The 17,203-nt window shown below is 30.3% G+C and overlaps 1 protein-coding gene across 4 annotated transcripts in view; it reads left to right on the top strand.

Moving 5' to 3' along the window:
• Positions 1-17,203, top strand: part of LOC112687783 (rap1 GTPase-activating protein 1) — a 207,026-nt gene that overhangs the window by 108,411 nt on the left and 81,412 nt on the right. Inside the window, exon 1 of one of the 4 annotated variants that reach the window (XM_025560715.1) lies at positions 10,693-11,016. The exons of the other annotated variants lie outside the window; for them this stretch is intronic. Coding sequence (XP_025416500.1) covers positions 10,964-11,016 — 53 coding nt within the window. The 5' untranslated portion in view covers positions 10,693-10,963. Of the gene's footprint in view, positions 1-10,692; positions 11,017-17,203 lie in introns of those variants that run through there. 4 annotated transcript variants of the gene reach the window in all.

Here is a 17,203-nt window from a genome sequence, read left to right as displayed (position 1 = left end):
TTAAACAAAAGAGATCAGCAATTATTCATTGGATTTAGAATTCAACTGGGTTTGGATTTCACTTGTAAAAATGTCAGCAGATTGCAATTTAGAATTAAAGCCCATTGAATTAAGGATGTGAATCTAATTAATTGAATAGTGGACAGTTAATTTTATCTTACTGAGAATTTATTTACTATTTACGAATTTACTATTTACTATTTTTGAAATGCAATTTGTCTCATGTATTTAAGAGTACATTATTTTGTGTTGAAAATCAATCAGCTGCGAAAAAAGTCCTATATCACTAATTTCAATTTTCCAGGATGATTAAAATTAAAGTTTATATTATTTTTCAGTTATTAATATTAATTTTTGAAAATTATGGTGATAATAATATTCAATAAATTATAAATCTTTTGCAATTTTTTTTTTTTTTTTTTGACAAAATATTATTTTAATCGTTTTATGAGATTATATTATCGAGTTAATCAGTGTTATTAGAATAATAACAAACGTGTGTTAACGAATTTAGTGTTTTACGTTACGATTAATGTACGTTTACAAGAAAAAGCTTGTATTATGATTATAACTTTTCCTCGTATACAGTATATGATAAAAATCACGAAACCCTGCCGTACTACACGTGATCGGTACTGCTAAGATGGGTCGCATAAATTAGTTTAGAGGGCTGCCGCGCGCACTGTGAACTATTGAAGCGGCAGCGCAGAAACCACTCTCTCGGATTTTATGGATTTTTTCGTTTCAATATAGTCTTGCTTATGTTACAATATTACGCTATACTATACGATGTGTGACGTTCTCCTTCTGCTGTAACAGCTTAAAGAACTCAATATATTTTTTTATTTCCGTCCTAGCAGCTGGAGAATGTCTCATCGCCCGGTTATTATGAATAATATTGTATTATTTACATTTATCCTTATGTAGACTTCATCGTGTAATCTATGTTATTTTCTTTATTGATAAGACGTTTGTGTAAATACACACACCATCCGTCAATGTAATTCAATTAAATCCACTGTGTTATATTATTATTACGTGTTTGCGCTGTACACAATATAATATAATATACATATAGAAACAGCAACATCCAAGAACCGGGGTCAGGTTAGGTTGGTCGGTCGTTGTTTCGTTACGATTGTTATCAACTCGATGGCGGCAGCGGCGACACCGTCACAAAATAAAAAAAATTTCCATTGCGAAACTACTAAATGGGTTGAAATTTGATTTTTAAATCTCAATTAAAAGTGTTTTTGAACTTTTCGTTATTTCCGCCGTGTCGTGAGCGGATTATCAGGGCGTGTGAAAATGTCCATGAACGCGCGCTTATACTCAAATCTTCTTATTTATAATAATAATAATAATTATAACATTAATTTATATCCAACTATGATATGACAAATTAAATTTATGTGACGTGTGTCGATTTGTTTTCCTGAGCACGATAAACGATGAAATGCACGTTCGATTGGTTCGATCCAATTAACCATGTAGGTATGTGTTAACGACGTTTTGAATTAGCGATTTCTTTTGATTTTCTTCTATCTGCATTTTAAGAGCACATCTAATCGTTTTAGTATTCTCGATACATGCAGAGAACAATATACCATAACATATTATAAATTATTATTATTATTATTATTATTATTTTTTTTTTTTTTTATGAGTCTCCAACGTAACTGTACTTGTGTATACTTTTAATACCATGTCCGTCGAGTAACGGAATATTTTAAGTGTTCTTCTAACACGGCAACGCGAAATATTTAATTTTCCGTGCGCATGTTACGTATAGTTTAATTTATTGGTTTCTTTGAAGTTTTAATATACTGTGAACAATAAACTTTTTTTTAGGGTAAAACAAACATTACGGAAAAAATCTTATTGTGTGGAATTATTAAAATATTCACGAACTTTAAAATGAAAAATGTAGGTACATTAAGTTATTGATACATTTTTTCCTTAAACAATGATGGTTAAATTGATTTACTTGAGTCATTAATAAAATTAACAGGATACTCGACGATTATAAACAAGGTATTCAATTAGAGTAACTAATTTACGTATACTACTGTGTATTAAAATGATTTATACGAATAATATATAACGTACATTTCTTTGTAACTTTGAATTATCGTGTTTTGCGTGAAACAATTAAGTATGTATACATATTATCTTATTATTATCTTGCATTTATAAATATAGTTCATAATTTATCCCTAAAAAAAAGTGACAACATACATTTTAAATTGAATAATATGGTAATAAACGAATGACCAATTTAGTGCAAACAATACAACTGGATTATATATGAATTAAAATAATTATACCCGTGTAATTATAATCACACGTGTTCATAATTAGATAATTTTAAGCATTTGGGGGTGGTTTGTTATTTTTAAAGAAAATTTTTCACCGCAACATGTCTGTTAAGCTTTTTCAAGATTTTTTCTCGGAATAACATTTAATGTCATACTCGTTCAAAATTATTGAAATAGACAGTTATAATTTACACTTATTTTTGTATGCAATTGTTGAACATAAAAACCACTGCGATGTGTGGTATGTAATTTTTTTTGTTACTACGTAGTAGAATCATTCGACATTCGACGCTATTCAAACGATAATAATTTGTTATAAGTTTTCCAATTGAACGTAGAATATTTCTTGTACATATAACTACTTTGTACCTAATGTACCTTCGTATATAGATAGAAGATGCAAATTGTAACATAATTATTATTCCGGTTCAATTAAACTCTCACGGAATAACCTGTACAAGTTAGTGGAGTTACTATAATAACAGTATTATAATTACGATAGTATATTAACCTTATGGATAAAATAAACTTCAGATGACGGAGTAAAAACGAAAGACGATTTTTGCGATGAATATAAAAAAAAGTTAAGAAAAAAAAATGTATCGGTTCACCGAGCGCATTTTTAAATACATAAAGTACATTCCTAATATATATCAATGTTCGCAACCATTTTTTTACTCAACGCACCTTTTAGATTTTCAAATATCTCACGCCTTCTATCTAATCAATTAATGGTTTAATTTTTTAAATTAATCGTTTGATTATAATAAACAATTAACACGTTTTGTCGATCAACTAAAATGTCGGTAAATATCAAACTGAAACTATTTATCGATCGACCGATGACTAATTTAGTAGGTATAATAGATACCTGCTTAAAATAAGAGCTATTATTATAATTTTATTGTTATATTTTCGTTGTGTGTGTAATTATATTAAATATATTATGTACGTGGTTATACATTTCATTACAATTAGTGCAAAAAACAATAGAAAAGTACGTGACCGAAGAGTCCATTTGCACCCCCTACTAAAGTAAAACGCACCTTCTAAAAATAAAAATGCCCACAGCTGGTGGAGGCAGTAGCCCGTTGGGAATCACTGAAACCATCGTCAACACACGTTCTTTGTATATATGTAACCCATAGATATATTAAACTATATATTTGTTGTTATGGGATATAAGATCAGAAAGAAAAAGTCGAATTCAAAGTTTTAAAACACTAAAACCATTAACCAAGTCTACAAAATTGCTTATCAGTTTTTTTTATTTTGTATAACACAACAGCTTAACATCGCCATCTAAGTAAACCTAAGCAAATTCATCGGGCACTGGGGATATTTAATAGATTTCTAAACTTCCGACTCGACCGATTTGAAACGCGCGTGGCGAAGAAATGGACGACGACGAGCGCAGCAAATGCTTCGACGAGATAACGGATTTGCTGCACAAGATCGAGAACCCGGTGCATCTGTCGAACGTGCACGATTGGCTGATCGCACTGACGACGGGCGAGCCGAGCGACTGTAAAGAGGACTATCTGCGGTTACTGGAACAAACGTTGAAAAGCGACAAGGGGGTTTGCAAGCCGTTCGTGTTCGCGCCACCGCCGAACGGTCCGGTGACCGACCCGAAAAGGCCGGGCGGCGATCGGTTACCCCATCTGTTGGCCGGCGGTGGCGGCAACCGATACGATTGCGACTACGACGACGACCCGTTGGACACGGATAGCGGCAGTGAGTGCGCGAGCGATGCGACGCGCCGCAGCGGTTGTCCATTGGTAGACTGTCCGGCCGCCGTGACCGCGACACCGGTGGCGACCGCGCGTCCCGATCTGGTCGCACTGATGGCGCGGACGAACGTCCAAACGGCCACGGTGCAACAGCTCGTGGCGGACGCACGGGCGTACACGTGTGACGACGGTCAGCTGATGGCCGCAACGGTGGACGAGGAGCTGGGCGAGTTCGGCGCGACCGCCGAGGCCGTGTTCGGCGAGCGGACGCAAGGGTTGAGCGACGCGCTGGCCAAGGAACAGGCGGTGCTGCTGCTCCGGTACCGGGGCAACCGGCAGCGGATGCTGAGCCGCGCACAGATACTACAAGATCACGTGCGCGAACTGATGCCTACGTTCCAGTACGACGATTACGCAGCCGAACCGGACGCCTATCTCCGGCGCGCGGTGACCAACAGGATGAACAGGAACAAGGTCGGCGGTAGTGGCGTGACACGTGACGAGAACGAGGACGCGGTGCAGCAGAAGAAATCGCTGTGCGCGCTCAACTGGCTCCGGTCCGAGGTGGAAAGGGCGGATTGCGAGTACGAGGTGCTCAGCAAACGACACGATGCCATTGTGGCCGCCATCGGAGCGGCCGACGAGAAGAGAATCGCCAACGAGTGCCGCGCCGCGGACCGAAAACGCGAAGCGAAACGCGAACTGATCGAGCTGCGGCGACAGTCGGCTAAGCAAATAGCGCTGATCGACGGTTACGTAGAGAAAATGAGCTTGGTTTAGCCCGAGTACGATCGTTGTACGAGGCTTTCGTTATTCAGATTTGTCGGCGCACAAACGAATCGACAAAATCGACAAACGGTTTTTTTTATGAAATAAAACGAAAGATAAATCGGCTAAATCCCGTACTTAAATAATTAAATAAAACTGTATTAAAACTTTTTCCGCAACTATTGTATTCAAACGAAACATTTGAACGAGTAAGAAAGCATGAAAAGTTATCGGAAACGTATTTTTCTCGATTCAACATTACCAGTTTTTTTCAATGTTAACTTCATTCAATTATTTTTCTGATTGATGTTCGGTTTTCCATCATCTAGTCTTAATTTATTGTATCGACCACGGTCGACCTTAAATACCTTATTTTTTTCTTTTGAGTTTGGGAAGATTTTGTTTTCCGCAAGCTTTGAAGTTATTGGTAGTGTTAAAAGTTTCATATAAGTACATTTGGAGCGGTCTCCTATACTCGTTGAAAACTGCTATAGAGGTATATTTGATATAACCATTGTCGTCAAAACTTTTAATTCATCTGCCATTTTAATCCCGTTAATGTTGACGAAATCATCATTCATCAGCACGAGTTGTGTAAATCTGTATGATGTTTTTCAATAGCAGCTACGTGTATCTATCGATTGTAATACGTTCGTAAAATGTTATCCTCTGACCACTTATCTATTGATCATAAATAATAAATAATAGATAGCTCTCACTTATATTAGCAAAATAAGGGGTTATATGTCGGAATGGGGAAAAAATAACTGTATTCGTTTGTCGTTTTTGTTTTAAAAAAGAGGCTTATTTACAATTATAAGCCCCTTTGTAACAGTTATATAACTTAAATTTTTTTATTGTTTATTTCAGGGTGATAATCTCTTCGTGTCCAATATCTAATTATCTACGTTTTTGATCGTAATGGAATAATAATAACCCTGACAAATATATTAACCATGTTCCGGGACAGTTTTAATATTTGATGTATATATATACTTATTGAGAATAATGTCTCTGACTTTAAATTTAGTCTCAACTGTTTGCTAAATTACTAATGATTCCTACGACGGTTCAATTAAAGAGATAGTTGAAGCTTGTGCGAAGGTTTTAATTAGAGAGTTGAATGTACATATCGTACTGAGCACATTATAGGCGCGACTCGATGTAATATGGTTTCGATGTAGGCGGTGTTACGAAATTAAATCTAAGCGGATAAAAATGTAATAACTACAATTATTATACATTACATTAAACTGTAGATCATAGTAAAATTTTTTATACGATTACGTAATAAAGTAAAAAAAAAAATAATAATAATAATTACATGCTTACCCAAAAAAATAAATTCGTCCGTTTACTATTATATTTACAACATTATAATTGTACTTATACTCATTAACGTGCACAAATATTATGCGCCAAAAGTAAATTGCTCTGTAGATTTTTTGTTATCTTTTTCCGCAGTATCTACTGTACCATACAGTACCATACAAAACAGACTGGATAAAATTGATATTTTTTAATTGGCTCTAACCTAACATATAAATTTCACTCATATTTCTCACCAGTGCAATCATTAATTTAAAAACTATCAACAATTTATCATATATTGATGTGAACAAACACATATAGTTTACAAGGGTAACTTATTATTGATAATATTTTATTTTTTCAATATATTCTGGTTTTGTTGTCGTACAAACGTTAAAAATTGAACGAACGTTATTCTGACGAAAATAATAATGATAATAAGCATAACACACACACACACACACACACACACACACACATATGTACGCACGCATATATATATTCATATGAATACATAGGAAACCCTTAGATTATAGTTGTAACACGTTTTCGTTGCACTGAGTTATGACGGGACAATATTGTTTTTGTTACAGATATTTAAACGAAAATATGTTTATGTATAATATATGTATAATTGTTGTAACCGTTATTTCATGTTAGAGGCTAGCTCCGTTTTTCTCTGTATTATTTAATCCCTGAGGGGAGGGGAGACGTGTACCGAAAGCAAAGAGAGTATATTTCAACCAGTACAATTTGCATAAAAATATGATGGTAACGTGTCAGGATATTTCCCTTGTCAGTCTTGGTAGTTCAGAAAATTCAAATATATGGCAACTTATGTATGCACTACAGAACACCTAAACTATAAACCGTGGCATATAACGATTTTTTTTTTATTAGATACTTATGAAAAACGTTTATACCTTCTACCCATCAAGATAAAATATTACTATTTCGTTGTAATAATAATAATAATAATAAACGTATGGAATTAACTCCATCCCGCGCACCGTAAATATTTTCATACTATAATATGATGTATATATTGAATACCTATGTTTATTTTTGAATTATTTCCATTCATATAACCATTCATGTCGTATTACACACGTACGATTTACAAAACAAAAATGTTTCGTCTATTTTTTGGTGTTTTTTGGGGGGAGAGGGAAGTTAAACACATGTGTTTTATTTTTATTATTATTGTTGTTAAAAATGCTAAAATCCTACTTACAGAATTTTATTTATATAATTTATTAGTAGGTATATATATATAGTTAGTTGTAGTATTAGTAGCTAAGATATCTATATATTATTATCATTGACGTTTGCCCACCCCAGATGTCGAAACGATAATTGTAATCTACCGGTCAACAAAACGCATCATTCTGTAGTACTAGTAGGAGTATATTATACGTACATAAATTTAAATCATATACATATATAATATATTTATTATTGGACATGTAAACGAACGTATTTACAATTATGTATAGTCATGTACGCCCCTAAATGGGAACGTGCATACAATCGTATTCATCCTATCGCAACTTCCTTTTGAGTGTGTAGGATGCATATCATTATGACTTTTGGACCACGAAATACTACAATATTAGAACTGGAAGGGTGGTCTATCGTTAACCATCAACAGTTCTAACACAACTATGAGGTTTTAAAAACAAAGGTATACCTAGATACTGGACCTATTAAGTATATAATACGAGTATAAGTTGACTGACTGTTTTTATCTAAGATATTAAATTTCCTCCAAGTACGACTTGAAACAGTAAAATCACCGCGCATTTCAGGGTCCTGGTGTTAGGTGTTTAAGTTATTTTGCTTCGTATTTGTGTTTCTTTCGAAAAGTCACGTTTCAAATTATCGTTTTCTTCTATAAACTTGGCTGGATCACCTGGGGTGATATTATAAATAGAATTTGTGCGCACTTCAAAATTAACAAACCGTACAAAAATATGTGCAGAATATAAATATGATGTTGAGGCACTTAGAACGTAGCAGTTTTATTTTTCAGCACAAAGTTAATAAAACCAACAACAGAGTTATTCAAAAATAATTACAAAAGAAAATATAGTTAAAAAATGGTGCTGTTAAATAGCTCGATATATAACATTTCTTTAAATGTAAAACTTTTTTTTTTTGTGTTATTATTCTTAAAATAATAATTTTTTTCTTAACTAATTACATTTCTGAATTTTCTAGATAATTTTTATTTTACTGCAAAAACAGAAAATATTCAAGGGTCCTTCATAACGTGGAGTAAATGGAGAAGAGTTAATAATTTATTAAATAAAAATATTTCATTGATTTTGATGTTAATGTATCTGCAAACACATGGAGTTGGCTGATATCAAATTTACGTGACCCATAAATAAGAATTATTTTTAGATGCTGAATCTTGTTGGTCAATACTAACACGTCAAATATTGAACATTCGTTTAAGCTTTTCACCTCAATATTCGTCACTACCCAATCTTTAATATTATTTCAATTTATTGGCATAGTGAATATTATGTAATACATACTTTGAATTCTGGGTAGTCAAAAAATATTATGTATAGGGAACGGATTTATATGTAAATGCATATTTTTATTAAAACGAGATATTTAAGATTCGATAAGAAATGTTTATGATTTAAATCATTCCTACTAAAATGATGATACTTTTATTTTACATATTTTTACATATTTCACTAATTTTTAATTATTTTTAAACATATTTTTATCATTTCATCATTCATACGTCTTCTTCGTACGAAAATACAAGAAATTATTTCAAAATTAGATCCAGAAACTTTTATCGCTATTGGAAAAGCTCAAAATAATATGCAAAATGAAACATTGAAAATTATTTAAATTATTTAATTTTAATTAAAAATAATTTAACAAAATTATTTTTAATTTTAATTAAAAATAATTTAACAAAATTATTAATAAAAAATATATCCCCAAATGATAGTATGCAAATTGTTAAATCAGCGATTAAAACTCGTAAGCGGACCAATAGATGTCGTAAAAAAGAAAATTCATGCTGTTACAGAAAAAAATTCCAGGCAATATTGATTTTAAAACAATCAATGACATAATGAATGGCAGACAACCTTTTCAAAATTTGGAATTATCGCCTTCTGATAGTATACACTTGAAATATGCTTTTAATACATCGGTTGATGTGAAACGATAATTTAGCCGTTTTAAAAATATTTTGATACCTAATAGGCGACATTTAGCATTTGATAATTTACAAGATATTGTAATAATTCAATGCAACAAATCTTTTTGATAATTTAATAATAATAATCACTTTTTTTTTAAAGTTTTTTTTCCCCACATATTTGGATGTTTTTAGCACATATTTTATAAATTATACTTACATATATATGTACATATTTCTGTATTTTAATTACATATAAATCCGTTCCCTAATTTATGTAAATTTATAACTTTTATACGTTGATAAGCATATACGCGATGATCGATCACACAACCGGTTATTATACATATTCCATGTATAAAGGTTAGTTATTATTAAGTATTTGTATATAAATATAACTTATCAGTGTTTTGTGTTATTACCGTTGTCATTATTTATATTTTTACTATAACACCCTGCACACGTAGAGTTTGATGTGATTTATAACCGACCCTTAAAAATCGACGTAAGTACACACTTGAATTCATCCCAGTGTGATAGACATAATATTATGTTGTGATTAATTTTATAAACGTTAAATCGACTATTTGAAAGTATCATTTGTTCCTATGAATATATTATTTCGGATAAAAGACATCATTTTCCAATCGTCTGTGGTAACAGTTGTACACAAATGATTTGTCATTGTTCCATTAAAATATTCAAAGTACCTTAAATAGTAATAATTGTGTACGTTAATATGAAACCGTCTTCTCTCTTCCTCTGGAAAACACCATTTCACACGCTTTAAAACTTTTGTACCGTGAGGTGTATCTAGCCTTAAGACTTATTTATTTTTTTAAATATTTTACCGGTATTCGTCCAAAAATTTTGCAGACGACAACCAGGATCGTGCGCGCTATTGCGAAAACTCAAATTTCAAATTTCATTTGATCATTCATTTCATCTGTTTAATTAAAGGTTTACGATACGACTATACTGGACTGCAGCCGTCGGAATAAATGATATATTTTTTGTGTTAGCGAGTAGTCTGAAAATTAAATTACGAGTTCAGTGTTTGATTATGGTTGGCGGGCGTCGGATTCGAGGGTAACAGATGTTTCTCGGACGTACATTTCAAACGCGCGCTCCGTTTAAAATATTCATTAAAAACATGAAACGGAAATAAAACGTCGTCTTTATCGGTCCACGATGTGCACGCATATACGTACGGTGTCGACAGATTATCGAGGGACATTGTAGTACAATATTTTACCGTATTTAGGTGAGTGTGTACGCGCGCGCACGCGTGTGTGTATTGTTGTACTAAAGCCGGTTCCCCTCTTCTGAAAATCTGTGTGTGACGCGTTGTGTTCATTGTGCGGGACCTGCTGCTGTGCCACAAGATTGACAGTGCGAACACGTTGTTCGGTGCACATGGATGCTCGCGCGCGAATACATCGCATCATCGATGCATCATCGGTGATATCGTATAATGCACGTTGAACCGTCGACAATTCGAGTTGGATATTTTTCAACGTCCATGATATTACTTTTACTCCGGGAAAAATAATATAATGTCCGTGCCGGTATCGTAACGCGTCCCCCACGTTCTTTTGTGCGGGTGTTTTTCTCCGTTTTCAATAAACATTGTTTTTCGCGTTGTCGGAAAAATTGAACCCATGAAGTTTTCCACCGGTGGCCGCAAGGATTCGTATTCCTTGGACAGACGCAGGTACGTAACGATATAGCTCTAGTGTGCGGCGGTCAGCAAATTACTGTACCGTCAACGTATCCTACTTAAATACATTAATTACATTTGTCTAATCATTTTTATAATGATCAATGAAAAAAAAAAATGAGTTTTTGGTTTGATTTAACATTGTTATCAAATTTATTCGACTCAGATTATAGTTGTCTGGTAACAAAATAATTTTTTTTCCGGAACTTATTTATTCGGACTCCAATAGAATTTACTTGCTATGGAGGATCGTCTTTCTTGCGACATGAAATTTACGATGATGTACGTGATTTAAGATGTGACATTTTTGTATTTTTATAATATTTAAACGACGTACATAAATTAAAACCTTAATTACTACCATATTGAATTAGAAGCAATAATATTTAGAAACAACATAACATTTTTTATACATAATATCTGTTTTATTTTTTTTAAATGGACTGAGGTACACGTATTATATTAAGTAATTAAGGTTCTAACTTAGCAGCATTTAAACAGGTATACCGCACATAGAGTATATTATATTATATTATTAAAATACAATTTTAGCCAACATTTATTTAAAAAAATTGCAAAAATAATACTTTAAAAAAATATTATTATAAAAATAATACTTTAAAAAAATATTATTATAATACACCTAATGTTCCTTTAAAAAAAAACGGTATAATAAACATTTGAACAAAACATTTCCCAAAGTTTTTTTTTATTAAAAACAATGGGGTGTGTTTAGAGTTTATTTACTTTATGAATTAAAAGTAAATATATAATATACACGAATCCTTATGACTTACAATAAAAAAATTTGTTAAAGAAAATCAATAATTTACGGAATTTATAATTTAGAGAAAACAAAAATAAAAATTTTTACATAACCTATATATAGGTGCATAAATGGAAACTATTGAAATGAAATAATCAAAAAATAAATCAAAATGAAATATGTTATTTTTATTTATTAATAAATACTAGATAAAAATTAGATAAAAATCTGTTACGTATAAAACTAATTTTTTTCAGTATCTTACGATAAAACATATAAAATTATAATTTACAGATACTTGGTAATCTAAGACCTATAAAAATTTTAATTTACAAATTTAGAATCTTTTTCCTAGTGGATTAACATAATTTTTATTCGCATTAATTATTATCTGATTCACATTCTCATATTTAGTAACTATATTTTAACAATTTTGATTTGGTTATCAGTTTAGTTACAATATTATATACTGAATAAACAAGTTTAAATATTATAAAAATTAATATTAAATTAATTCATAATTTATTTATACAAGGTCAATATATTTAGAATAGTATAAAGAATTATTTAAATAAAATCATTGATTTACCAATAAGTCGTTTCATTAACACATCCAAATTATAAACTAACAATATAATAGAAATTTATTTATTATAAAATAATCGATATTTTGTTAAGTTTATTGAAATATCAAAATTAGTTCTATATAATACACAAAAAGTAAAACTTTCTGGAATGATGATATTTCGATTAATTTTACTGAATTAATTAGCTTACAAGTGGTAAAGTTTAATTTAATTTCATAACTTACCAACAAACGTACCTACAATGGTATTATATATTTTACCTATATCATTTTAGGAATCTACTTAATAGTATTACTTCAATAATTGAAAATATCAATTATTGATCTACCGAATTTGTCTTAAAGTTTTATGCGTGACATGTCATAACAGTGAAATAATAATAATAATATATATGTTTCCGTTGTGTTTAAAATTTCATTTTTCTCCGTTTTATTCTTTATTCGTATTTAACTTAGTAATCATTTTCTACAAATAATGTTAGCCTTTTTAATGCTTTCCATTTATCTTGGCATTCCGAAAGTGTACACTTCACAAATTCGATCGAAACTTTTACAACGAACTTCATTTGCTGTATATAATCGTAAAATTATACGTTTGTAAACGTACGTATAAATCTTACGGGTGTATTTCCAATACATGACATTATTATAATTGCTATTGCAAGAAAAAATATAACACGAATTGTGCGTGGAGATTATTATTGACTGAGCTCTAAAACGAGTCGTTAAAAAACAAAAACAAAACTCGCCTGAATCGTTGTTGGTGCGGACCGACGACAAAAACAATTCTGCATTTTGCTCAATGTATTTAGCGTAATAAATAAAAAAAAATGTAATCCCGAATGAAACGCAAAATTGCATATTATTATATTTATACACGTATACAACAGAAGGTTTTGCCAATGTTGGAGTACCTAATCTGAGACAAAGGTAGGAATTTCATCGTATGGGATTAGATATGTCGGTTCGATTTACCAATGAAACGTCAGTTGGTATGTAGGCTTCGGTTAGGTTATCTATACAAATGGACTTCAGGTGTTTTGTATGGCGGAGATTATATACGGTGGAGTGAATGTAGCCGTAGCGTTCAATTTATTTTTGCGTCAAAATAAACATTATATTAATATACGTTTACAGAACAGTGATTTTATTACAAAATGCGTGGTCGCGTGGGTGTGTATGGCACTGTATGTGAAAAACAAATAAAACAAGTGGTAACAGACACTATATTATGGTGCATGTGGTAATCGTTTCATTTGTCCCTTGATGACGGTATTGTAGGGGTTATTATTAATTTAATTTTTTTTTTATCGATAATTACCTATTATATTGCTGCAGAATTCGATTTTTCCGAAAACGTTAAAAGTTTTCGGACTTTTAAGTTAAAAACAAACGATTCTTTACATTTGTCCGCAGATTATGTTTTCTTCGTTTTATCAATGTACTAATTACTGGGAACTTCGAAACATTAGTAAAAAAAAATAAGTACGATCACTTTTTCAATCTATAGAATTTCTGCCAGAAACCTTTCAGGTTTTTTACTGTCCTTAAAATGATGATAAGAAAAATCTTAAAATTGTTAAACTAATCGTTTCTTCACCCTTACAATCAGAATTAAAAATAACAAATTAAGTACTGTGCTTAAAAAAAAAGTCTAAACAGTGGCAATATAATAATAGGTTAATTTATGTTATATTTTTATTAGACAATAAATAAATTAAATCAGATTGTATTCAAAATATTATATATATATATATATACATATAAGTAGAGCGCGGATTTGTATGCACTTAAAAGTATCGAAATATGCCATATAATATGCAGTAAAAATCATGAAAATATGTAAGAATTTTTTATTTATTTAAAATGTATAATTCAACTTATAATAATTAACTACTTAAATACTTAATACAAAAAAATTTAAGGAATTTTCTGAACTTAATTTATTTTTAAAATTTTATTTATTATTAAAATGAATAATCATATGCATTTCAAATTTATCTTTTGTGAAGCTGTGTCGTTTATCGGTTAACATATTTTTAAAGACTGAAAACGAACATTCGATGTCAACCGAAGTTATTGGGGCATATTTGAAGCAAGTGGTATGTCGATAACCGACTGACACAACAAGAGCGATTAAGTTTACATTGTAATCGATTATTTATTTTATAACTAAATATATATATATAAATAAATTTTTATTTAGTGACTATGAAATTTAGTTTTAATTTTTTTACTTGACAAAATATTATTTTTTGTACATTTTTTTTTAAAATTTTCACTTAAATATGCAATAAATTTTGAATTTTGCCAAAATATGCAAAAATATGCAATAACCTCTAAATATGCAGAAATACGCAAAAAAAAATGTCACTATTAGCTTCAAATTATGATAACTGACAAAAATCCAGAAATATTGAAAGGAAAAAAATATACAATTGCATAGAAATCCGCGCTCTACATATAAGTATATTTCATAGTTTCTACGTCAGGAAAAAATACTCTTTAAATATATTAGAATCATTTAATTTGATTGATAATATTTTGTCAATATAGCTGTTTACGCCACTAAATATACCACGCATCTAATTTAAATTTAAATTAAATTTTTTCAAAAAGTAAATTGGATTGTAACAATGAAATTGACCATAGTTTTTTTTTATCAAATTGTATATATTATACTTTTTTAAATTAGAAAATATCAATGTTTACAATTTATATTATACGTGGTATAGTCTGATTAGCCATTATGTTACTATAATCATTACTTAATTTCGATCACTTAATAAAATAGGAGTTTGGAGTCTTTACTATAATATTTGATTGTGATGATGGAAATAATAATGTTTATAATGAATTCGGTCAATAGAAAATTAGTACGAAAACCTTAATAAACTAACCGGTATAATACTTAATAATTAGGATTTCATAGATGGTTTCGCTCAATATAAAAGCATTAGCCTGCAAAAATTTTATAAATATACCATTAGCCCGAAAATATAGAAAGTTAATTATATAAAAATGGATGGCCAAATTAAAATGTAAAACTGCTTATTGCTAAATTTTGGAATAAAGAAATATAGAATAAATTATGTAGTTCACTACCATAAATGATATTATTAACATTAAAATTCATCATGGAGATAATTTGATATCAGGGTTCAACAGAATAACAACCATGGTCATTACCATTACGGAGTTTTGTTTACAATGTATCGAGAGGTATAATTTATGTTTGATATTAGCAAATGCTTCGAATAATTGTTTTTGCATTAAATAATTTTTTTTATTAATTTATTGTGATTAAATTATTAAGGATACGTAATTGTTGTTTATATTATTTGTGATATAATGCGTATAAAGAAAATGTTCAGCAATTGTTATTAAAGGTTTTTTTTTTAGCTTTTACGAACCCTTCAGGCCCCTTGGTTTTAAATCCAATTTATTACATTTCTTGCATGCGTAATTCCGGACCAGATTCCAATCTGACTTTAAATTCCGATATTAAAAGTTAATTGTATTATATTTTTATCAGATTGAATTGAAATACAAGTATCTACAAAGGTAAGTTAAACAATTGATCCATTTTAATGTTTTAAAAAACTTTAAATGTTTTAATAATTAATTTGTTGAATAAAATGTTACACTCTTCAGTTATTAGTTACTCTTTGTAGAACTGTTTAGGTATATGGTGTACTATAATAGATAAATTCTGTTTAAATTTTTTTGCAATAGACTTTTAATGTCATTAAATTTCATTTGGTATACATACTTATTTATATATACTCATATAGCGTATTCGTAACTCAAGATTATTACAAGTTTTTTTTATTTTTATAATCGATAACCTTTTTTAATGTTATTTTATGGAAAACATAAATTGTTTAACTTTTTTATACGTCTACCCTCTGCTTATAGAATAAAAAATCCACACTTTTGGGATTGTGGTGGTGACCCCTATAAAAATCAGCATGCCCGAGATTTTTGGTAATATTACCGACTCTACTGCTCCTGTCCAAGGTCAGGACGACTGAAGTTTTTCATTATTATTTTAATCCGTTCGCGTTGTGTTGATCGATTGAAAGTTGGTAGCGGTGGTGTGCGATGCGCGCGTTAAATATTATCATTACCGCGGACGGACGACAGGAAGAAAAAATCTTCCAACGAGGAGATGCATTTAGTAGATTTTATTTTATTATTAACAATGCCCTATGTTGCAGCTCTCCATAATAATTAACATAAGCGTTACATGGTCGACTTGTAAGCAATTCAGACGTATATTCTATATCGCGCGTACAAATGGACAGAAACGAAAAATCGTGGTGCCAATCTCTTATCTATAAATTTAAAACTAAATTATTAAAATTATGAATTTAAAAATTGCCCTTCTGTCGTTAATAAATGTGTGGGGTATACGAGTATGCAATATGTGATAAAAATAAGCTTCGTGCTATTCGTACACAATATATAAGCTATTAATAAATGTATTTTAAAAAAGTAGTTGATATTTTTAGGACATTTTATTGGATTAGAAAAAAAAGTTATAATTATTTAAATGCTTTTGTAAACGCAAATATTAACTTTAGCCTCGTTTTGTCCTTTTGTACTTATGTTAAGGGTTGTGACCATTGTTGAGAATAGATAATGCAAAATTTATCTAGATAAGGATAAAAGATAATTTTATTTTTATCTAGATAAAAAAAAAGGTATTTTCAAAAATTTTACTTTTTGGTCAATAATTCATATTTATAATAATATCTATGAAGACTCAATTATAATCATTATTATCAATAGGTACCTAAGTGTTTAATGTTTATTGTAGTAATGCC

This window comes from Sipha flava, unplaced genomic scaffold (assembly GCF_003268045.1).
Source record: "Sipha flava isolate LNK unplaced genomic scaffold, YSA_version1 361_pilon_pilon, whole genome shotgun sequence".
In the NCBI taxonomy this organism is placed as follows: domain Eukaryota; kingdom Metazoa; phylum Arthropoda; class Insecta; order Hemiptera; family Aphididae; genus Sipha; species Sipha flava.
The sequence above is the reverse complement of the archived record's forward strand: the minus strand, read 5'-3'. Positions and strand labels throughout refer to the sequence as shown.